The sequence below is a fragment of the Schistocerca americana genome, chromosome 9, assembly GCF_021461395.2.
Source record: "Schistocerca americana isolate TAMUIC-IGC-003095 chromosome 9, iqSchAmer2.1, whole genome shotgun sequence".
In the NCBI taxonomy this organism is placed as follows: Eukaryota; Metazoa; Arthropoda; class Insecta; order Orthoptera; family Acrididae; genus Schistocerca; species Schistocerca americana.
Genome location: NC_060127.1, coordinates 87,142,639 through 87,168,290, shown reverse-complemented (window position 1 = coordinate 87,168,290; position 25,652 = coordinate 87,142,639). Strand labels below are relative to the sequence as shown.

Sequence of the window (25,652 nt, the reverse complement as noted above, 5' to 3'; positions counted from 1 at the left end):
GCTATTGGGCTGTTAACAAACTGGTGTGAGAAGGCTAAAATGTCTATTGCACCACAAAAATCGCTATATATGCTCTTAAAAGGCAAGTTAAATAGGGACCCAACAGTCAGAATTAATGGCCAGGCAGTGTCGCGACAGAGATATGCCCGTTACCTAGGGGTATATCTAGATGAGAATTGGAGTTTCATTCCGCATATTGAGCAAGTAACGACAAAGTCCTTAGCTCTGTTCAATAAGATAATATCAATTGGACAAAGAAGATTTCATCTGCCGTCAAAGGCAATAAATATCTATCACAACAGTATATTGGCACCAGTAGTAGGGCACGCATCCAGTGTGTGGGCCCACAGGTTAGCTCTGGTGCGGCCTGCCGCTGCTGTCAAGCGAATACAGAGGAACGTTCTGTTGAGATGCATTGGAGCATTCAACACAAGTCCAACAGATGCACTGTTGGTAATTATGGGTCTATGTCCACTAGACCTGATAATAAGGCAGCACGCAGCCTTCTACTGGCTGCGCAAACAGAACATCGACATGGTGCAAAATATAATGGGCACTCCTCTGGTAAGCGTCAAATCCATCAGAGAAAAAATGCTCGACATTTGGCAGGACGAATGGGACGGGTCCAGTACAGGCCGTAGAGTCCATGGGTTTCTACCCACAGTAAGGGAAAGACTAAAGAACAAGATAATGAAGCCCTCACAGGGCCTAGTTCACTTCCTTACAGGCCACGGTCCCTATCCCACGTACCTGCATAAAATAGGGAAAAGGCCAACACCGAAGTGTGACTGGTGCCCACGCAGGATCGCCAGAACACACAGTGTTTGAGTGTCCAATATACGAACAGGCTGTCTCAGTTGAGACACAGCTTCTGCAGACAAGGGATATAAATGATATATTAACAATTGGCGAATTCTTTAGCAATTTCGCAAAATTAGTGAATAAAATCTCAGGGGAGGCCCAGCGAGCCTACCTTGGGAGAGGGTAAATGCGCTTCAGATCTAATGCGCAATTGTAAATATGTAAATACTACGTTTGTTTAAGTCTTTGAATTGTAGGAGCTAGTAGTTGCAGTTAGATCAGTATGGTGGTGGGGGAATAAAAGAGAAGTATAAATGGACTGGTTTCCTCTAGTAGTAGCGGCCCGCAACCACGTGGCTACGGACAGGCAACTCTCTGGCAAGATTCCAGAGAGGCTAAGAGGCCAATCATTCGTATATAGCACAACGTTGCGTAATAAATAGATAGTGTGCATGCATTAATAAACCACTTCTGTAGCACTAATAGCAGAGATAGATAGTCTTAATACACCCACTCAAAAGTGTCAGAAAATGGGTTATGAATGTTTCACAAATTGGGGGGGGGGGGGGGGGGAAATTGATACCTTTGGGTCTTCACGGTCTGTTCGAAAGGAGTTTTAAACCGCGAGTTGTGCTCCATGAACCACTGCACTCGCTGTTTCTAACTGCGGGCCAATGACGCCAAACGTCCATTTCCATTCCAATGTTTGACACAAGGAATACTCGGCGAATGCAAAATTAGGCCTGCACCTTGGGCCAAGGAGTGCACTACGAACCTCTCCTTGTCGGACTCGACGTGGAAGGTGCGCTCTATGACGGTGGTCCACTGGAGGCCGCGGATGATGAAGGTGTAGGGCTTGGGCCGGTCCACCGACATGATCTGGCAGCCCTTGACGGTGAAGTTGTTGAGCGGGTCGGAGAGCGCGTGCTCCGGCTTGTTCTTGAAGCCCACCAGCGAGCCGTCGTCCAGCAGCACGAAGTAGCGCGACCGCCAGTTCTTGATGTGCTCCCCTGCAACAGCGCCACAAACCCCACGTCAGTCCACACGCCCTCTGCCGCCTGCCAAGGTGTACAAAATACCATACTCCGTTTCCAGAAGCACTGCGCCACTGCAAAGATGAATGATACAGATATTAGAAATCATATTTTATATGGTTTTTGTTTTATCCAGATATGACTGGGGAGACATACCACCAACACTGACAAATACAGCCAATATGATATACACCAATTAACCTGTAACTGCTGTCAATCTGTATACGTGGGCCAAACATGTACGAATTTTAGAATCATATACACTACTGGCCATTAAAACTGCTACACCACGAAGATGACGTGCTACAGACGCGAAATTTAAACGACATGAAGAACATGCTGTGATATGCAAATGATTAGCTTCTCAGAGCATTCACACAAGGTTGGCGCCGTTGGCGACACCTACAACGTGCTCACATAAGGGATGTTTCCAACCGATTTCTCATACACAAACAGCAGTTGACCGGCGTTGCCTGGTGAAACGTTGTTGTGATGCCTCGTGTAAGGAGGAGAAATGCGTACCATCACGGTTCCGACTTTGATGCAGGTCGGATTGTAGCCTATCGCGATTGCGGTTTATCGTTTTGCGTCAGTGCTGCTCGCGTTGGTCGAGATCCAATGACTGTTAGCAGAATATGGAATCGGTGGGTTCAGGAGTGTAATACGGAATGCCGTGCTGGATCCCAACGGCCTCGTATCACTACCAGTCGAGATGTCAGGCATCTTATCCGCAGGGTTGTAACGGATCGTGCAGCCACGTCTCGATCCCTGAGTCAACAGATGGGGACGTTTGCAGCAGCATGGACTATCAGCTCGGATACCACAGCTGCGGTTACCCTTGCGCTGCATCACAGACAAGAGCGCCTGCGATGGTGTACTCGACAACGAACCTGGGTGCACGAATGGCTAAACGTCATTTTTTCGGATGAATCCAGGTTCTGTTTACAGCATCATGATGGTCGCATCCATGTTTGGCGACATCGCAGTGAACGCACATTGGATGCGCGTATTCGTCATCGCCATACTGGCGTATCACCCGGCGTGATGGTATGGGGTGCCATTGGTTACACGTCTCTGTCACCTCTTGTTCGCATTGACGGCACTTTGAACAGTGGACGTTACATTTCAGAGGTGATACGACTCCCGGCTCTACCCTTCGTTCGATACCTGCGAAACCCTACATTTCAGCAGAATAATGCACGACCGCATGTTGCAGGCTCCGTATGGGCCTTTCTGGATACAGAAAATGTTCGACTGCTGCCCTGGCCAGCACATTCACCAGATCTCTCCAATTGAAAACGTCTGGTCAATGGTGGCCGAGGAACTGGCTCGTCACAATGCGCCAGTCACTACTCTAGATGAACTGTGGTATCGTGTTGAAGCTGCATGGGCAGCCATCCAAGCTCTTTTTGACTCAATGCCCAGGCGTATCAAGGCCGTTATTACGGCCAGAGGTGGTTGATCTGGGTACTGATTTCTCAGGATCTATGCACCCAAATTGCGTGAAAATGTAATCACATGTCAGTTCTAGTAAAATCTAATCACATGTCAGTTCTAGTAAAATCTATTTGTCCAATGAATACCCGTTTATCATGTGCATTTCTTCTTGGTGTAGTAATTTTAATGGCCAGTAGTGTATACAGAACGTCTCAGAGCACAGAAAATCTACATCTACATGGATACTCTGCAAATCACATTTAAGTGCCTGGCAGAGGGTTCATCGAACCACCTTCACAATTATCTATTACTCCAATCTCGTATAGCGCGCGGAAAGAACGAACACCTGTATCTTTCCGTACAAGCTCTAATTTCCCTTATTTTATCGTTGTGATCGTTTCTCCCTATGTAAGTCGGTGTCAACAAAATATTTTCACATTCGAAGGAGAAAGTTGGTGATCTGAATTTCGTGAGAAGATTCCGTCGCAACGAAAAACGCCTCCCTTTTATTGATGTCCAGCCAAAATCCTGTATCATTAGTGACACTCTCTCCTCTATTTTTCGATAATACAAAATGTGTTGCCTTTCTTTGAACTTTTTCGATGTACTCCGTCAGTCCTATCTGGTAAGGATCCCACACCACGCAGCAGTATTCTAAAAGAGGACGGACAAGCGTAGTGTAGGCAGTCTCCTTAGTAGGTCTGTTACAGCCTTCCCCCACAACATTTTCTGTGTGTTTCTTCCAATTTAAGTTGTCCGTTATTGTCATACCCAGGTATTTAGTTGAATTTGCGGCTTTTAGATTAGACTGATTTATCCTGTAACCTAAGTTTAACGAGTTCCTTTTAGCACTCATGTGGATGGCATCACACTTTTCGTTATTTAGGGTCAACAGCCACTTTACGCACCATTCAGATATCTTTTCTAAATCGTTTTGCAGTTTGTTTTGGTCTTGTGATGACTTTATTAGTCGATAAAAGAAAGCGTCTTCTGCAAACAACAGAAAACGGCTGCTCAGATTGTTTCCAAAATCGTTTATATAGATAAGGAACAGCAAAGGGCCTATAACACTGCCTTGGGCGAACGGCAGAAACCACTTCTGTTTTACTCGATGACTTTCCGTCAATTACTATGAACTGACAGGAAATCATAAATCCAGTCACATAACTGAGACGATATTCCATAATCACGCAATTTCACTACGAGACGCTTGTGTAGTACATTGTCAAAAACCTTCCGGAAATCCTGAATCGATTTGAAATCCCTTGTCAACAGCACTCACCACTTCAGGTGAGTAGAGAGATAGTTGTGTTTCACAGGAACGATGTTTTCTAAACCCATGTTGACTGTGTGTCAATAGAGCGTTTTATTCGAGGTAATTGATAATGTTCGAACACAATATATGTTCTAAAATCTCGTCGAGTGAACGGTTGTATATGATTGTTAAATATGGAGCTAATTAATCAGCATACTCCGAAAGGAATCTAATTGGTATACAGACTGGACCATAAGACTTGCTTTTATTAAGTGATTTAAGTTGCTTCACTATTCCGAGGATATTTACTTCTGCGTTACTCATGTTGGCAACTGTTCTCGATTCGAATTCTGGAATATTTACTTCGTCTTCTTTAGTGAAGGCATTTCGGAAGGCTGTGCTTAGTAACTCTGCCTTAGTTCCAACTCAATATCTGCTGATCACTTTATAGCACCATCATAACCTGATGAACACAGAAACTGATTTATAAATTCTCAAACTTTTTTAACAGCCGGTACCCTAAATTAACGGTATAACAACATTATCACATCCAAAAATCAATAGCTCCAAGAAAGAAACTACTAAAAGTATACACATCACCATGTAATAAAACACACTTTGCTACAATAACCAAGTGTACAAATAACACCTCCCCCCCCAACAGCATCTCTCTCTCTCTCTCTCTCTCTCACTCACTCACTCACACACACACACACACACACACACACACACACAAACAAGCCAGATATCTCAAACGTCAACAACGCTTTAAAATCTGCGCCAAGCCGCAAACAAGATGAAACAAAACAAGTGAACACAGGGCAGATACAAAAAGACGTGAAATGGCAGCAGACACTTTGTGCTTGGCTGTCAAACTACACAAAATGCGTGTGTAACAACATGAAACGACAAAGCGACAGTAGCAAACTAAAATACGTACTTCAGCACATCACAAGCATGCCAGACAACACCACAACATGGAATACCCGTAAGCAACGTGCTAAATAACGCGATATATCGCGATACTCAGTCGGTAATGAACGACAAACAGAAAATAGAAACGTTTCCTTTGCTTTCAGATGACAAGCTGTAGAATGTGTGGTAGAATTAAAGCTACCATCATACACAACTAATAGGTGCATGCCGAGAAGTAATACCTCCGAATTTTTTATGTGAGAACTCTAGAAGCTTTTTAAATAAAACAAACTTCACGAACTTCAACATCTTTATTCTTCATGTCTACACTACTGCCCATTAAAATTGCTACAACACGAAGATGACGTGTTACAGACGCGAAATTTAACCGACAGGAAGAAGATGCTGTGATATGCAAATGATTAGGTTTTCAGAGCATTCACACAAGTTTGGCGCCGGTGGGGACACCTACACCGTGCTGACATGAGGAAAGTGTCCAACCGATTTCTCATACAGAAACAGCAGTTGACCGGCGATGCCTGGTGAAACGTTGTTGTGATGCCTCGTGTAAGGAGGAGAAATGCGTACCATCACGTTTCCGACTTTGATAAAGGTCGGATTGTAGCCTATCGCGGAACGCCGTGCTGGATCCCAACGGCCTCGTATCCCTGAGTCAACAGATGGGGGCGTTTGTAAGACAAAAACCATTTGCACGAACAGTTCGACGACGTTTGCAGCAGAATGGACTATAATCTGGGAGACCACGGCTGCGGTTACCCTTGGCGCTGCATCACAGACAGGAGCGCCCGCGATGGTGTACTCAGCGACGAACATGGGTACACGAATGGCAAAACCTCATTTCTTCGGATGAATCCAGCTTCTGTTTACTGCATCATGATGGTGAACGCACATTGGAAGCGTGTATTCGTCATCGCCATACTGGCGTATCACCCGGCGTGATGGTATGGGGTGACACTGGTTACACGTCTCGGTCACCTCTTGTTCGCATTGACGGCACTTTCAACAGTGGACGTTACATTTCAGATGTGTTACGACCCGTGGCTCTACCCTTCATTCGATCCCTGTGAAACCCTACATTTCAGCAGGATAATGCACCGCCGCATGTTGCAGGTCCAGTACGGGCCTTTCTGGATACAGAAAATGTTCGAGTGCTGCCCAGGCGAGCACATTCACCAGATCTCTCACTAATTGAAATTGTCTGGTCAATGGTGGCCGATCAACTGGCTCGTCACAATACGCCAGTCACTACTCTTGATGAACTGTGGTATCGTGTTGAAGCTGCATGGCGAGCTGTACCTGTACACGCCATCCAAGCTCTGTTTGACTCAATGCCCAGACGTTGTAAGTCGGTTATTACGGCCAGAGGTGGTTGTTCTGCGTACTGATTTCTCGGGATCTATGCACCCAAATTGCGTGAAAATGTAATCCTATGTCAGTTGTAGCATAATATATTTGTCCAATGAATACCCGTTTATCATCTGCATTTATTCTTGGTGTAGCAATTTTAATGGCCAGTAGTGTATATATTTATTTCCCAGTATAGTCAGCCTGATTTATCCCAACGAGAGAGGTCATCGGAGCTCAGTTCGAAGCGGGACTCGTCACTGAAGACAATTATGCTCCAGTCTGCGAGCTTCCAGGCCGAAGACGAGACTGGAAACTCCCTGGACAGCAGGGAGACACGAGCATGACGAGCACGACACGACAACCAGAAGCGATTGTCTGGGGTGCCATTTATTTTTTTATGTATTTTCATAGCAGGACCCGTCTGGCTGTCATCCGCGGTAGGTATACAGTACAGAGGTACGTCGACGATAGTCTTAGCGCTGTTTTGTTTCCCTTCATGATAAACATCCTGGGCTTACATTTCAGCAAGATAATGCTGAAAGCTTGTACTGTTTGTCTTCGTGCTTACCAAATCCTACCTTGACGAGCAAGTTCGCCGGATCTCTCCCCAACTGAGAACGTATGGAGCAGAATGGGCAAAGCCTTCCAACCTTCTCGGGCAGAATTTGGCAGGATATCCTTCAGGAGAACGTTTAAAGACTTCGTCAGTCAGTGCCCAGCCCAACAGCTGCTAGTGTAAGGGCCAGACGGCCGGCCGTTGTGGCCGAGCGGCTCTAGGCGCTTCGGTCCGGAACCGCGCTGCTGCTGATACGGTCGCAGGTTCGAATCCTGCCTCGGGCATGGACGTGTGTGATGTCCATAGGTTAGTTAGGTTTAAGTAGTTCTAAGTATAGGGGACTGATTACCTCACATGTTAAGTCCCATAGTTCTTAGAGCCATTTGGACCATTTAAAAGGGCCAGACGTGGAGCAACGCTTTACTGATTTGATCAATTTGTGAAGCTCTTTCGCTTGAATAAACCATCCAATTTTTCTGAAATTGTAGTCATTTGTTTATGTGTACATCTGCGTCATATCTACCGATTTATGTCCTATTCGGATAATTCCTCCGTGGTAGTCCTCCCCTTTCTTTTCCCATAGAATGTATGTACGCTACATAGGCAATTGAAGAAGTTTGACATTTCGATATACCAATACCGCAGTGCAACAATCTGTAGAGATACGGAATGGGATGATTACATGGGCTCAGTTTTAGGTAAATCAGGCGGTATACTTCGGTTCACTGGTAGAACATTTGGGAAATTCAATCAGTCTACAAAACCAGACTGTTTACAAATCCATTTTGCGTCCCATCGTAAAATATTGCTCAGGTTTCTGGGATGCGTACCGCATAGAATTAACAAGGGACACTGAACGTACACAAAGAAGACAAGCACGAATTGTCACAGATTTGTTTAACTAATGGGAGAGAGCTGCTGAAATAACTGAAGTGTCTCGCGCCTGAAGAAAGACGCCAGTTATCACGCGAAAGTCTACTTATATATCTTCAAGAACCAGGTTTAAATGATGAATTGAGAAAATTCAACCTCCTACGCGTCGCTCTTACGTAGCGTGAGGACAAATTTGGACAATTCCACTGCGCACAGGGGCGTTTAATAGTCATCCATCCCGAGCTCCGTATGTGATTGGACTGGGAAGAAAAGCTACCGTGAGTTACGGTACAACGTGTGCTCTGGCACGCACTTCACAGTGTTTGGTAGTGAATGTATATGTGAATGTACGAGGGGGGCCCAAAAGAAACCGGACTCCGAGGGTGCTGCCACTCGTAGACGTAGTGCAGGGTTCTCATGCTAGATGGTGTCAGTAGAGACCTTCATGAAACAGCTGTGCAGACGGCGTCAGTGTAAACGTGCAAGTGTGCTATTGTGTTTCTCTGACTGTTGGTGGGTTACCTCTGCGAAGTCGTTATGGCAATTTTAAAAGAACAAAGAGTGTATGTGAAATTTTGTTTCCTGCTTAAAAAAACTGCAACGGAGACACACCAACTGCTTCAGGAAGCTTTCCAGGAGGACACTATGAGCCGCACACAGGTTTTCGAGTGTTTTGGGCGCTTTAAACGTGGTGAGATGTGTGTTGAAGACCAAGCTCGTTCTGGGCACCCTTCAACATCACGAAATGAGGAGAACATTGAAAAGGTCCGCCAAAATATCAACGAGGATCGTCGCCAAACGATGGAACAAATTTCAGCAGAGACAGGAATCAGTTGGAGCTCGTGCCAGCGGATTCTGAGTGAGGATTTGCACATGAGACGTGTTGCTGCTAAATTTGTTCCGCGCCTTCCCACACAGGAGCAAAAAACCATCATCATGAATGTGTGTCAGGACTTGAAAACAGATATTCCACGTGATCCAAACTTCTTGAACAAAGTCATTACAGGGGATGAGAGGTGGTGATACGGGTATGACCCAGAAACCAAGCAAGCGTCAAGCCAGTGGAGGACTCCCAACTCTCCCAGCCCAAAAAAAGCAAGGCAGGTGAGGTCAAATGTGAAGACGATGATCATTGTCTTTTTTGATGTTCGTGGAATTGTGCATCGGGAATTTGTACCCCCTGGCCAGACTTAACCAGCACTTTTACTTGGATGTTTTAAGGCGTCTGCGAGAGGACGTGAGGAGGAAACGCCCGGAACTTTGGCGATCAGGTGACTGGTTTCTGCATGACGACAACGCTCCAGCACACACGGCCTTACGAGTGACCCACTATTTGGCATCTCAGAGGTGGTCTGTCGTTCCCCACGCTCCGTATTCGCCGGACCTAGCCCCGTGCGACTTTTTCCTATTTCCACGAATGAAAAAAACGCTAAAAGGAGAGCGTTAGGATGATGTGGAGGCGGTAAAAACAGCTTCGCAAAGGGCACTGGACAATATCAAACTTGGAGAGTTCCAAACATGCTTCCAACAATGCGAAAAGAGACTTGACAAGTGCATCGCATGTAATGGAGAGTATTTTGATGGCGACGGAAGTAATTGTGTAAAAAGGTTCATCAATAAATTTTTTATGACAACAATCTGGTTTCTTTTGGGTCCCACCTCGTACATTTGGATAGTCGGATGGGGGAGGGTTGGGGGGGGGGGCAGAGGTCTGAATCCAGTTTCTTCAGTCTGGAGACGTTTCTCCAGACCACGAGACCTGCACCGGCTCGGTCGGTTCGGGGCTGTATATGGCGCCACAGTTAAGAAGAAACACTAACCGCTATTAGACGGCCGCCTTTAGGCAGACTAATTTAGCTGTTGCCCTTCGTTGTTCTTCATGGTTGGGGTAACACGTGCTGAGGCTCTTGAAATTCGTGACTCGGTTGCAGACAATTGCCAATGTTACGGTCCGCCTGAGCTGTAAGCCGGCCAACAGGGAGATGGCGCCAAAACTGTTCGCATGTGCGAGCCACACAACACAACACGGCGCACACCGCGCACCGTTTGAGGGGAGGGCCACCACGAAGGAATGAAGGGTGTTAAAAAAAAACCCGAACACCTGTTAGTGGACATTAATATGGGGTGTGTCCACACTTCGCGTGAAAGACGGTGTGAGCTCGACTACAGACACTTTCAATGAGATGTCTGAATGTCTGTCGAGGGATGGTAGTCCAATCGTCTTCGAGAGTCGAAACCAGAGAAGGTAATGATGTTGGGCGGTAGGTCTGGAGCGCAATCGACATTGTAACTGATTCCAAAGTTGTTTCATTCGGTTCATGTCTGGACACTGGTTAGACCGTCCATTTGTCCGCAAACCATCATTGCAACACAGATGGTACTTCATGAAAAGGTCCACAGTCATGCTGATACAGTCATCGTTTCTCAGCTGTTCCTCTACTGTAAGCATTCCACAATGCCGTAAAATGTCTTCACAGCCTTCCGCATTTAGCATATTCTTAATTGCAATAAGGGGGTCACAAAAACATACCCATACCGTAAAACCACCTGCACTGATGGCAGGTAACTTTCCAGAGGCATTCGCCAGACCCAAATCCTCCCAATGGGACTGAAGCAGGGTACAGCGTGATGCATCACACCAAATTACTCGTTTACAATCATCCACAGTCCTGAATCGTCGCTCTTTATACGCTGAAGCGCCAAAGAAACTGGTGTGAGCATGAGTGTTCAAATACAGAGGGTGCGTAAACAGGCAGAATATGCCGCTGCGGGCGGCAACACCTATACAAGACAAGTGTCTGGCGCAGTTGTTAGTTCGGTTACAGCTGCTATAATGGCAGGTTATCAAAATTTAAGAGACTTTGAACGTGGTTTTGTCCGCAGCTCGTGGTCGTGCGGTAGCGTTCTCGCTTCCCACGCCCGGGTTCCCGGGTTCGATTCCCGGCGGGGTCAGGGATTTTCTCTGCCTCGTGATGACTGGGTGTTGTGTGGTGTCCTTAGGTTAGTTAGGTTTAAGTAGTTCTAAGTTCTAGGGTACTGATGACCATAGATGTTAAGTCCCATAGTGCTCAGAGCCATTTGAACCATTTTTGAACGTGGTATTATAGTCGGCGCACGAGCGATGGGACTCAGCATCTCCGAGGTAGCGATGAAGTGGAGATTTTGCCGTAAGACCACTTCATAAGTGTACCGTGAGTATCAGGAATCCGACATCGCTTGGTCTGAAAAAGATCCTGCAAGTACGGGATTGAAGAGAATCGTTCAACGTGACAAAAGTGCAACCCTTCTGCAAATTGTTGCAGATTTCAATGCTGCACCATCATCAAGTGTCAGCGTTAGAACCATTCAACGAAACGTCATCGATGTGGGCTTTCGGAGTAGAAGGCCCACTCGTATATCCTTGATGGCTGCACGACACAAAGCTATACGCCTCGCCTCGGCCCGTCAATACCGAGATTGGACTGTTGATGACTGGAAAGATGTTACTTGGTTGGACGAGTCTCATTTGTATCGAGCGGATGGACGTCTACGGGTATGGAGACAACCTCTTGAATCCATGGACCCCGCGCGGGACTGTTCAGTCTGGTGGAGGCTCTGTAACGGTGTGGGGCGGTAGCAGTCAAGAGTGATATGGGACTCCTAATACGTCTAGATACGACTCTGACATGTAACACGTACATAAACACCATGTGTGATCACCTACATCCATTCATGTCCATTGTGCATTCCGACGGACTTGGTAAATTCCAGAACGACAATGCGACACCACATACGCCCAGAATTGTTACGCACTGGCTCCCCCTCTTCTGAGTTTAAACACTTCCGCTGGCTATCAAACTCCCAAGACATGAACACTGTTGAGCTTATCTGGGATGCCTTGCAACGTGCGGTTCAGAAGAGATCTCCTCCCTCTCGTACTCTTACGGATTTATGGACAGGCCTGCTCTATTCACGGTGTCAGTTCCCTGCAGCACTACTTCAGACATTAGTCGAGTCTATACCACGTCGTGCTGCGGCACTTCTGCGTGCTCGCGGGGGCCCTACACGATATTAGGCAGGTGTACCAGTTACTTTGGCTCTTCAGTGTTCGACCTCATGCGTCGCTTAACAGTGACGTCAGAAATGTGTGGCTTATGAGGAGCTTATCGACGACTGTACTTCTTATTTTCAAATTACATTTTATTTCCTTATTTTCCAAATTTTCGCGTCTGCAGATATCAGTAGCATTCAGTAAGCCCAGAGAACCCTACAGAACGTATAAGAAGAAGTAAGATTTCATTTCCCATTCTAGCTGAAGTAGCCGCTAGACCTTGTGGCGTTGGCAGGCCGCTGTGGCCGAGCGGTTCTAGGCGCTTAAGTCCGGAACCGCGATGCTGCTACGGTCGCAAGTTCGAATCCTGCCTCTGGTATGGATGTGTGTGATGTCCTTAGGTTCGTTAGGTTTAAGTAGTTCTAAGACTAAGGGACTGATAACCTCTAATGTTACCATAGTGCTTAGAGCCATTTGAACACCGTTCCTACGATTTTGTTGCCATGCAACTTCTACATCTACATCTACATCCATACTCCACAAGCCACCTGACGGTGTACGGCGGAGGGTACCTTGAGTACCTCTATCGTTTCTCCCTTCTATTCCAGTCTCGTATTGTTCGTGGAAAGAAAGATTGTCGGCACGCCTCTGTGTGGGCTCTAATCTCTCTGATTTTATCCTCATGGTGTCTTCGCGAGATACACGTAGGAGGGAGCAATATACTGCTTGAGTCCTCGGTGAAGGTATGTCCTCGAAACTTCAACAAAAGCCCGTACCGAGCTACTGAGCGTTTCTCTTGTAGAGTCTTCCACTGGAGTTTATCATCTCCGTAACGCTTTCGCGGTTACTAAATGATCCTATAACGAAGCGCGATGCACTCCGTTGGATCTTCTCTATCAACCCTATATGGTACGGATCCCACACCGGTGAGCAGTATTCAAGCAGTGGGCGAACAAGTGTACTGTACCCAAGTTCCTTACATTTCCTTAGGATTCTTCCAATGAATCTCAGTCTGGCATCTGCGTTACCGACGAATAATTTTATATGGTCATTCCATTTTAAATCACTCCTAATGCGTAGTCCCAGATAAACCGATGACCTCGCTGTCTGGTCTCCTTCCGCAAAAACAACAACAACCGGTGTGAATCACGTGGCGGGAGTACAAGTGGTGTGCGCGACACGGGGTGTGGTTATGCGGATACATTCACGTCAAATGGTGTCCATTTGCCCCACCGTGTATCTGGTGGTCAGTTCTGCATTACACAGTGGTGTCTGGATACTTCTGATGAGACTTGTAACATTATGTGATTTCCTTATCATTTTAAATCATTCACTAATCGAGTAGTCGCTCGGTAACAGCTACAGTTAGTAAATAATGTTGCGAGAATGTAAAAGGTGAACGACCTGTGACGTAACTTGTTTATTGTCGAAGCGCCGTCAGAGATGCAGTGAGTTATTGACTTTGAAAACCGCGGCGCGAAAAACGGACAGAAGAAGAACACTTTTACACATTTTTTTGATGTACGAGATATTCTCGATGAACAGTTACTCATTTCTTCTCTTGTCTCTTGTAACTTGTGTCGGACGCGCATGTCTTGCCGCCGTATTATTATCGTTAAAAATAATATTATTTTAGTGTAAAGTAAATGTGCAATACTAAAAGTGCAATACTGCATAGCAGTAGATTTATTGTGGGATGTGTATGTGAAAACGTTAAAGGAATCATTTTCATTACGAGAAGTGCCAGTCAAAACGGCATCCATGTTAAATTCTTCATTGTAGTGTAAGTTCATCTATTAATTGCCATAAATTCAGAGTTAAATGGAACTAGTGTATGGACTATTTATTTAGTTTAGAATCTATGTCTCACTCCTTCAGGAAGTTATTTAGTTTTCTTTATGTTTCTGCCAAATAGAGAGTTCACAGTCACGAATTCTTTCGTCGAAATCGGACGGAAGTTGTACGCGGCGAAATATTTTCTCTGCGCCATATTCTACTGGTAAATGCATGATAAACTACGGTCCCTTAGGAAATTCATGTTGAACTATCCAAAAATAATTATATTTTGAATAGGCATTTACTCTCATCTGCAATGCAACTTCCGACTGATCACGCCCGCATCTCGTGGTCGTGCGGTAGCGTTCTCGCTTCCCACGCCCGGGTTCCCTGGTTCGATTCCCGGCGGGGTCAGGGATTTTCTCTGCCTCGTGATGGCTGGGTGTTGTGTGCTGTCCTTAGGTTAGTTAGGTTTAAGTAGTTCTAAGTTCTAGGGGACTTATGACCACAGCAGTTGAGTCCCATAGTGCTCAGAGCCATTTGAACCATTTTGACTGATCAGACGATCCAACAAGAAACAGCCGCACACGGTCGGCGTTCGCAAATATATTTCCACCGCTGATTATACCTAATGTTACAGCACAAAAGTAAACATATTGTTATAATTAGTGACTACGAAAGGGGAGACTTATAACTGTATGTTTATGTATACACATTACATAGACATATCGTTATAGACTGTGAATACCTTATTTATGGATAAAGATAGAGAATTTTAACTTGGGCTTAGAAATTAAAATTTCACCATGGCGCCAGTTCTTAACTTGCGGTAGGGCCTCCCTGTTGCAGCCATCTCCCATGCTCGTTCATGAAAGAGTATGCGTCGACTTGAGCCGGCGATAACGCAGCAATAAAAGGTATATCCTATGCCCGTTACAACAGGTGTTACGACTGTGCGCTCGTTGTTTTGATCGTGAGTACGGAGCTGCAAATCCTATGGCTCAAGATGCAAGACAATGGCACCAGCAGTTTAGAGACACAGACTGTGTATGTAAGGGGAAATCCACAGTTTGCCTCAGCGCGCTCGCAGTCCGCCGAACTTTACTCACGGTAACCGCCCAGGCTTAGTCACTCTCCACGCGCCTGACGTGTTTTGCGGCGACGCTTACGTTCTTGTTAAACAGCATCAGTTATTACAAACGGCCTTCACAATCGTGGCAAACAACAACATGCACAGTTTGGTCAACTCGAACTGGGCGTGGAAATGCAAAATAAATTTCTTTCACACCGCATTTAAATAGGAAAGTGAGCGGCCACAACGTAAGAATACGGGGAAAGCAATAGCCAAGTACCACAGTCGAGGTCGATAACAGACTCTCCAAAGCTTCATGTTTTCTGCGCCGTTTCCACAAAAATATTTACGATCCGCCCATTTTTTCCCGGGAAAGACGGTTATACGAAGTCCAGTCCCGTTAATGTGACCACCACCTAGGTTCGATGTCAACGTGCAATAACCACGCACAGACGGCAGCAGGTGAGGGTATATAAAGTCAGTGGAGAAGCGAAAAAAAAATGCAGCGGTTGCGTAATGCGGAAACGAAGCGTCCAGCCAGGCTTTATCATTGGCCTTCAGACCAAGGATGGAAGCATTTCCGAAACTACTAAGTTTGCAAAGCATCCGCTTGCCACCGTGGTTAAAGTTGAAACGTCCCCCTAGAAAAATTATAAATCAGTGTGCTGGTAAACCTCTTACGTTATTTGATACAGAAACAGCTAAGTAGAACTGAACGTACACAGACAGTTTTCTCTTTACTTATTCTGATCATCACTAAACTGACACACAATATTTTAGCGCAACGCAATCTCACTCTTTAATAATCACTACAAAAGAATAGCCCTGACTAACAATAACCTATCCTTCATGAATCACTTACCTCACCAAAATCTTCCGTTACTCGAACTACTGCAATACAGCGAGCGCCAATACTGCCAGCTAAATAAAAGATTCTAACTACTGAAGGCGCTAACTACTGATAGGCATAGTTAGCAAATAAAATATTTTGATAGAGAACAAACAATGTATTTACCTTAATAATGTTCAAAAGACATCATCTACATCCATACTCCGCAAGCCACCTGACGGTGTATGGCGGAGGGTACCTTGAGTACCTCTATCGGTTCTCCCTTCTATTCCAGTCTCGTATTATTCGTGGAAAGAAAGATTATCGGTATGCCTCTGTGTGGGCTCTAATCTCTCTGATTTTATCCTCATGGTCTCTTCGCGAGATATACGTAGGAGGGAGCAGTATACTGCTTGACTCCTCGGTGAAGTATGTTCTCGAAACTTCAACAAAAGCCCATACCGAGCTACTGAGCATTTTTCTTGCAGAGTCTTCCACTGGAGTTTATCATCTCCGTAACGCTTTTGCGGTTACTAAATGATCCTGTAACGAAGCGCGATGCTCTCCGTTGGATCTTCTCTATCAACCTTATCTGGTACGGATCCCACACCGCTGAGCAGTATTCAAGCAGTGGGCGAACAAGTGTACTGTAACTTACTTCCTTTGTTTTCGGACAGCATTTCCTTAGGATTCTTCCACTGAATCTCAGTCTGGCATCTGCGTTACCGACGATCAGCTTTATATGATCATTCCATTTTAAATCACTCCTAATGCCTACCCCCAGGTAATTTATGGAATTAACTGCTTCCAGCTGCTGACGTACTATGTCGTGGCTAAATGATACGGGATCTTTCTTTCTATGTATTCGCAGCACATTACACTTGTCTACATTGAGATTCAATTGCCATTCCCTGCACCATGCGTCAATTCGTTGCTGATCCTCCTGCATTTCAGTACCATTTTCCATTGTTACAGCCTCTCGATATACCACAGCATCATCTGCAAAAAGCCTCATTGAACTTCCGATGTTATCCACAAAGTCACTTATGTATATTTTGAATAGGAACTCTCCTACGACACTCCCCTGCGGCACATCTGAAATCACTCTTACTTCAGAAGACTTCTCTCCACTGAGAATGACATGCTGCGTTCTGTTATCTAGGAACTCTTCAATCCAATCACAGAATTGGTCTGATAGTCCATATGCTCTTACTTTGTTCATTAGACGACTGTGGGGAACTGTATCGAACGCCTTGCGGAAGTCAAGAAACCCGGCATCAACCTGGGAACCCGTGTCTATGGCCCTCTGAGTCTCGTGGACGAATAGCGCGAGCTGGGTTTCACACGATCGTCTTTTTCGAAACACATGCTGATATATATCTATGACATCCATCTGTACAAATTTCCTTTTTCTGGCGGACACATGTCCAGATCGTCCGCTTATAGCGACCTCTCAAAACTCTGGCATCTCTCGTCCCACATCCACCACGGCTGGCAGCACACCTGCAACTGTCCATTATAATTATCCGGGCTGTTATGCCGTGGTCGGTTGATGATTTCTGTGTCGATTCCCAACGTTTCGTCTCCGACTGCGGGAGACATCTTCAAGGGGGTCCGTAGCTCAATGGAAGGTCCAACACACCCACTGGCTCGCTACTGACAGTAGACCGACCACGGCATAACAGCTACTGACAGTAGCGAGCCAGTGGGTGTGTTGGACCTTCCATTGAGCTACGGACCCCCTTGAAGATGTCTCCCGCAGTCGGAGACGAAACGTTGGGAATCGACACAGAAATAATCAACCGACCACAGCATAACAGCCCGGATAATTATAATGGACATGATATTTCCGGCCGTGAAAGTCTACATTTTAGTAACACCTGCAACTGCCCAACGCTAACGTGCTGTTCACATCCAACTGCCCAACAATACAAAAGCGAATATTCCAACAATGAGTCCAACCAGCCACAGACTGCACACAGCACAGTCAGTGATTTTCATACAGAGCGCTACGTGGCGTTACCAACATAAAAACCTAAACAGCCTACTTACAAAGTACACCGTGCATGGCAAAATGGCGCCGAGGCACATATGGCTCATCCACTGATATGTAAAGGCGAATAGATGAGCAACTGTTGAGCGACTGCCCGCCTTGATAAACTAGGGCGCTAAGAATCAAGGTCTCGTCAATGCCCGTACAGCGAAAGTTGCTGCTATGGGCCTCCGTAGCAAGCGCCTTGGTGACTGCCGTTCAGCGACGACGAAGGGTGAAACACGCACGCCAATATCGCAACTGCGCATGCACACAGTGGCGACATGTGGCCTTTTCAGAAAAATCATGTTTTATGCTCCAATTCTTTACAGGCGAATGGGAAAACTGGTAGAAGCCGACGTCGGGGAAGGTCAGTTTGGATTCCGTAGAAATATTGGAACACGTGAGGCAATACTGACTCTACGACTTATCTTAGAAGCTAGATTAAGGAAAGGCAAACCTACATTTCTAGCGTTTGTAGACTTAGAGGAAGCTTTTGGCAATGTTAACTGGAATAGTCTCTTTCAAATTCTGAAGGTGGCATGGGTAAAATACAGGGAGTGAAAGGCTACTTTAAATTTGTACAGAAACCAGATGGCAGGTATACGAGTCGAGGGACATGAAAGGGAAGCAGTGGTTGGGAAGGGAGTGAGACAGAGTTGTAGCCTCTCCCCAATGTTTTTCAATCTGTATATTGAGCAAGCAGTAAAGGAAACAAAAGAAAAATTCGGAGTAGGTACTAAAATCCATGGAGAAGAAATAATATCTTTGAGGTTCGCCGATGACATTGTAATTCTGTCAGAGACAGCAAAGGACCTGGAAGAGCAGTTGAACGGAATGGACAGTGTCTTGAAGGGGGATATCAGATTAACATCAACAAAAGCAAAAGGAGGATAATGGAATGTAGTCGAATTAAGTCGGTTGACGCTGAGGGAAATAGATTAGGAAATGAGACACTTAAAGTAGTAAAGGAGTATTGCTATTTGGGGAGGAGAATAACTGATGATGGTCGAAGTAGAGAGAATATAAAATGTAGACTGGAAATGGCAAGGAAAGCGTTTCTGAAGAAGAGAAATTTGCTAACATCGAATATAGATTGAAGTGTCAGCAAGTCGTTTCTGAAAGTATTAGTACGGAGTGTAGCCAAGTATGGAAGTGAAACATGGACGATAAATAGTTTGCACAAGAAGAGAATAGAAGCTTTCGAAATGTGGTGCTACAGAAGAATGCTGAAGATTAGATGGGTACATCACATAACTAATGAGGAGGTATTGAATAGGATTGGGGAGGAGTTTGAGGCACACCTTGACTTGGTAGGACATGTTCTGAGGCTTCACGGGATCACAAATTTAGTATTGGAGCGCAGCATGAGGGTAAAAATCTTACAGGGAGACCAAGAGATGAATACACTAAGCAGATTCAGAAGGATGTAGGTTGCAGTGGGTACTGGGAGATGAAGAAGCTTGCACAGGATAGAGTAGCATGGAGAGCTGCATCAAACCAGTCTCAGGACTGAAGACCACAACAACAACAACAACAACAACAACTGGCTGTTAGCGTGTACGGAGTGGGACGTCTGAAAGCAAAGGGGTACAGCCTGGAGGAGGGAGCGGTGTGATCTGAGGGACGTTGGCGCGGCATTCGCTGGGTGATTTCGTCATTGTGAAAGGCATAACGGACCAAAAACAGTATGCGTCTGTCGCTGTGCACCATGTCCACTCCTACACGCACGCCTCGGCACGATGGCATCTACCAGGAAGACAATGCAACTGTCACGCACCTCGCGTAGTTCCAAGACCGCCAGTATCAGTTGACCGTTCTCCCCTGGCCATAAAACTTCCCGGGTTGAAATCCAATCAAGAAGCTGCGGGAGCACCTCTTTCTGGCTGTTCGGGCCGAGGATCCTCAATCGAGGAAAGTAGCGGTCCACGGCACTGAAGTCGTCATGGTTCCACATCCTTGGCGGCCCTACCAGAACCTCATTGACAGTCTTCCTGACCGAGCGAGGTGGCGCAGTGGTTACACACTGGACTCGCATTCGGAAGGACGACGGTTCAATCCCGCGTCCGGCCATCCTGATTTAGGTTTTCCGTGATTTCCCTAAATCACTCCAGGCAAATGCCGGGATGGATCCTCTGAAAGGGCACGGCCGACTTCCTTCCCCATCCTTCCCTAATCCGATGAGACCGATGACCACGCTGTCTGGTCTCCTTCCCCAAACCAACCAACCAACTGTCTTCCTGCATGTCTCGCAGTGCTCCACGCTGCAAATGGTGCTTATTCAGGCTTTCGACAGGGGGTCACATTAATGTGACTAGACAGCGCAATATGGCGGTCCGTGGAAGTAAATCTGGTAAGCTGAGCTAGGACCGAAGCTGACAACCCCTCACTTGAAGGCTGGGAGTAAGGCCGACATTCGCAGAATTCCTCGAGAAGTGGTTTGCACTCGGAATGAAGAGGTGAATCGCCGCATATAAACAAAGCGTCCCGGAACCCCCCACTGGCCATACTACTGCTGCACACGTCGACGGCGTACTCCAGAACAATGGCGGAGCGTCCGCCTGGAATGATGTATCAGATTAACACGTCGTGGCAGTCAGACGAGCGTGGCGAGGTGGATGGAATACAAAATGAGCAGAGTTTCCGAGAATGCGTGTTTCTCGGCTCGTGTCTACCCTCTGGCTACTGTCTTGGAACTGCCGGATTGAAGGAAGAGGAGGGGAAGATTACCGTTTAACGTCCAGTCGACAACTAGATCATTAGAGACGCAGCACGAGCTCGGATTAGGGGAGCACGGAGTGGCCCTGCCCTTTCAAAGGAATCTTTACGACATTTGACTGAAATGATTTAGGAAAATCACGGAAAACCCAAGTCTGGATGCCGGTTTGAACCGTCGTCCTCCGGAATGCGAGTCCAGTGTGCCACCTAGCACGGTGCCATATTCGACACGGATGATTACATTGCATATTTCTTAGGGTGCAACAAATTGGCGTCATTTTTTTTTATCACATTGTTTTACTTAAGCATTTTATACTTTCTCTTATCATACCCATCAATTAATTTTTACAAATCTCCGTACATCTAATAATAGGCCAGGTACGGGTAGGACTCACACACTGTGGGATCCGTAAATACGTAATTATGTGTACAGACAGTTCTTCGATCCCGAGAGTCTAGAATATCGACAAGTTTTGCCAGTTATCGATATTGATACTGGCAGGATATCGATCCCTGGAATTCAAAATCTTTCGAGAATTGTTTTAAGTTTGAAGGCGGATAACAAGTGACAAAAGATATATTTTTTTGTATGATATAATTACAAATCAATAATTTTCTTATCAGAAACTCTTAATTCAACATATTAACGCTCTACACTAATATTTATAAATTCGTTATAAAGAGGCTTCGGCTTCTTAGGCCATCGTCAGATAACGTACTATTGAACAGATAGTCCACACAATTTCAGTGAGATTTCATAGCTGTACAAAGAGTGCTGTACAGAGATATGTGACACTTTATAACTATATCGATACAAACACAAATATGATGTAGTACCTAAAGAGACAGTGAACAAATAAATTTTACATTAAAGTATATTCAGATATTAAAAAGGTGTGAGCGTATAACACAGAAATGTTCTACAAGTGAATATTGGCACAGGCTACTATATCATACGGACAAACTGGTGAATGGACAAACAGACCGAATAAAGGGAGAGGAAGGAAGATGTCTATGGTATATGGGTGTGGAACAGTTATAACAAGCTTATTAGTTAACGGTAGGAGAAATAACAACTGGCTGCTACTTTAGGAAGGGTGAGTAGTGGAACCGTGGTTTGGTCATTAAGGACCAGGTCAGGATTCTTTGATTGGTGTTTGTTAATGGCCAGAATTTCACGTAACGTTAGTTTTCTCCCTTTAGTTGCTTTATGTAGAGCATCACATTTCACATCATATGTATTGTATTGTATGTTAACCGGGGACCTAGAAACGGCGGGGAGACTCCGTCCCCGTGGCTGCCGCAGTGGGCCACAACCCCACGACGACTACCGCAGTCCACTTCACCCCTGAGCTGCCCCACACCGAACCACTCTTTCAGGGTTATTGTGCGGTTCGGTCCCCGGTGGACCCTCCCAGGGAACGTCTCACACCAGACGAGTGTAACCCCTATGTTTGCGTGGTAGAGTAATGGTGGTGAACGCGTACGTGGAGAATTGTTTGCGCAGCAATCGCCGACACAGTGTAGTTGAGGCGGAATAGGGGGAACCAGCCCGCATTCGCCGAGGCAGATGGAAAACCGCCTAAAAACCATCCACAGACTGGCCGGCTCACCGGACCTCGACACAAGGCCGCCAGGCGCTCCTTCCCAATCCGGAAAGCCGTGCGTTAGACCGCACGGCTAACCGGGCGGGCTCATCATATGAATCACGTTCATTCAGAGCATGTTCAGCGAAGGTGGAATATTTCTTTCAGTCTGCAACTCCTTTCACGCTCAGTCAGTCTAGCAGTTTGAGTTATAATTTGCCACACGGATTGCAGGAAATTCTGTAAATTCCTCTCTATTCTAAAGGTGAAATATTATCTTCACCGTTGTACAGAAGGTGGGCAGCAGTATTCAAAGTGTAAAAAGCTGGAATACATTTACTGGTCTTTAGTTTCCTGGCAAGAAAGTGTGAAGTTCAAATGGTTCAAATGGCTCTGAGCACTATGGAACTTAACATCTGAGGTCATCAGTCCCCGAGAACTTAGAACTACTAAAACCTGACTAACCTAAGGACATCACACACATCCGTGCCCGAGGCAGGATTCGAACCTGCGACCGTAGCGGACGCGCGGTTCCAGACTGACGCGCCTAGAACCGCTCGGCCACACCGGCCGGCAACTGTGAAGTCCTACCCGCATATAGCATCGGGGCTCATTTGCTATTATTGCGTGGGTTTGTGTTGTATGAGGTGGATAAAAGAGAACTATTATCCTCTGTCTCTTCTTTTGGTGAGTACATAACGAAATAATAAATATTATTGTGGAGCATTAATACGCAGTATTGAAGTTATTAATACGTCTATGTTCCTCCAAGAGCCGACGGAATATTCAATAAATATCAACAGTTTTCTGATTTATTTCTTTATTTATACTGTGAAACCTTGTTCGGTGCCAAATTTCATGATTCTAGGTCAGCGGGAAACACCCCACAGGTTTTGATGAGTGAGTCTGCGAGTATCAAAATACGTGACAGAAATTGCCGTATGTTTTAATTTCATTAATTTAAAAGCCTAACGGACCACAGACGTACGTATGTGACATCAGTTTCAACTTTGTACCAGTCGTAAGAAAATAGTCGGATGGACAGACGCGCGGACAACGAAGTTATCCTGTAAGGGTTCAGTTTTTACCAATTGAGGTACGGAAGACTAAAACTCAATTTTCTTCGTCTGTTAGAAATCCTACCTCGTGAGTGACCCCTGGCTTAACGAGCAACGTTTAAGAATAAATCGAACACAGCACCTGTAGATTCTCCAAGTCGTGGATGAATTACATTTTCTTAATTCCAGTGAATCACAGTCTGGCGTCTGCTTCTGATATAACTACACTCATGCTCATAAATTATGGATAATTGCAGAATGTGTTGCCACACAACGTGGCACTACACAAAACTGGCGCTGGCACATAGGGAACACACACGACACAGATCTGTAAGTCCACAGTATTGGTGATAAGTTGAGAAAACCGCCCCGAAAAACACGTGCTACAAAACGCCACTGTTCCCTGCGCATGTACCCAGACACCAATATGGGATACGATCACCATGCACACGTACACAGGCCGCACAACGGGTTGGCATACTCTGGATCAGGTGGTCGGGCAGCTGCTGGGGTATAGCCTCCCATTCTTGCACCAGTGCCTGTTGGAGCTCCTGAAGTGTCATACGGGTTTGAAGACGTGAAGCGATACGTCGACCGAGAGCATCCCAGACGTGCTCGATGGGATTAAGGTCTGGAGAACAGGCAGGCCACTCCATTCGCCTCATATCTTCTGTTTCAAGGTACTCCTCCATGACGGCAGTTCGGTGGGGCCGTGCGCTATCATTCATCAGGAGAAAGGTGGGCCCACTGCACCCCAGAAAAGGCGGAAATATGGTGAAAAATGACGTCCCGATAAACCTGACCTGTTACAGTTCCTCTGTCAAAGGCATGCGGGGGTGTACGTGCACCAATCATAATCCCACCCCACACCATCAAACCACGACCTCCATACAGGTCCCTTTCAAGGACATTAAGGGGTTGGTATCTGGTTCCTGGTTCACGCCAGTTGAAAACCCGGCGAGAATCACTGTTCCGACTATACCTGGACTCGTCCGTGAACATAACCTGGGTCCACTGACCATGTACTGTGTTCTTGACATCAGACTTTACGGGCTCTCCTGTGACCAGAGGTCAGTGGAATGCACCTGCAGGTCTCCGGACGAATAAACTATGTCTGTGCAGTCGCCTGTACGCTGTGCATCTGGAGACAACTGTTCCAGTGGCTGCGGTAAGGTCCCGAGCAAGGCTACCTGCAGTAATCCGCGGCGATCAGCGGGCACTGATGGTGAGATCGATCTTCTTGCGGTGTTGTGCGCTGTGGGCGTCCAGTACTGTAGCACCTGGACACATTTCCTGTCTGCTGGAATCGTTGCCGTAATCTTGGGATCACACTTTGTGGCACACGGCGGGCCCGTGCTACGACCTGCTGCGTTTGACCAGCCTCCAGTCGCCCTAGTATTCTACCCCTCATAACGTCATCAATACGTGTTCTTTGAGCCATTTTCAACACACAGTCACCATTAGCACGTCTGAAAACGTCTGCACACTTACTCGCTGCTCCGTACTCTGACATGCACCAACACACCTCTGCGTAAGTGGATTGTTGCCAGCGCCACCGTGTGACGACCGCAGGTCAAATGCACCGCATGGTCATACCCCGAGGTGATTTAAAACCTGAAAAGCGCCCGCCAGAGCGTTGTTTCACCATGTATCAGCATTATCCTTAGTTTATAAGCATGAGTGTAGTTTTAGGTGGTCGTTCCACTTTTGGTTGGATCAGACAGATACTATAGACATTTTACGGTAGCTAATCTATCCAGTGATCCCCAATAGTGATCGAGAAGTAATGAGCTTCCGTTTTTTCATATTTATTATTATTTTTTTATTTTGCATGTAACGTCGATTCGCTGCAAGTCTTTATGCACATTGCTACTGCTGTCTGGAGATGCGACCTCCCTACACACAAAACCAAAATCGCTAATCAGTCTCACGCAGTTTGTACCTCATGACGACATCACAAGCTAAGGACCGTCGCTGCCAGACGCTGCCACGAAAGAGAGGCATCGGCGAAGACACGTCCTCGAGAGGTTTCCTCCACAGCCGCTGCTGGAAGTCGACTTACGTCCAGTGCAGCGTCGCCCATCCCAGGCTGTGATCGCCATAGTTCAGGTCCGGCAGCGCTAGCTTTCTTATTCGGATCTGTGTGCTAAAGTTTAAAGTTAAATGTACATTGATACGTGGCTGTCCTTCAGTACTTTTCAAGTATAAACAGTTCTTCATTTACTCTGTCATTGAAGTGGACCAAAGTTAAGTATTATATATTGCAGAGTAATAGTAAAAGGAAATACTAAGGGGAAGCCATATAGTGGGGC

At 46.1% G+C, this 25,652-nt stretch overlaps 1 protein-coding gene across 1 annotated transcript in view; it reads right to left on the bottom strand.

Moving 5' to 3' along the window:
- LOC124550928 (RAC serine/threonine-protein kinase) overlaps positions 1-25,652 on the bottom strand; it is a 703,379-nt gene that overhangs the window by 93,841 nt on the left and 583,886 nt on the right. Inside the window, exon 3 of the mRNA XM_047125724.1 lies at positions 1,577-1,811. Coding sequence (XP_046981680.1) covers positions 1,577-1,811 — 235 coding nt within the window. The remainder of the gene's footprint in view (positions 1-1,576; positions 1,812-25,652) is intronic.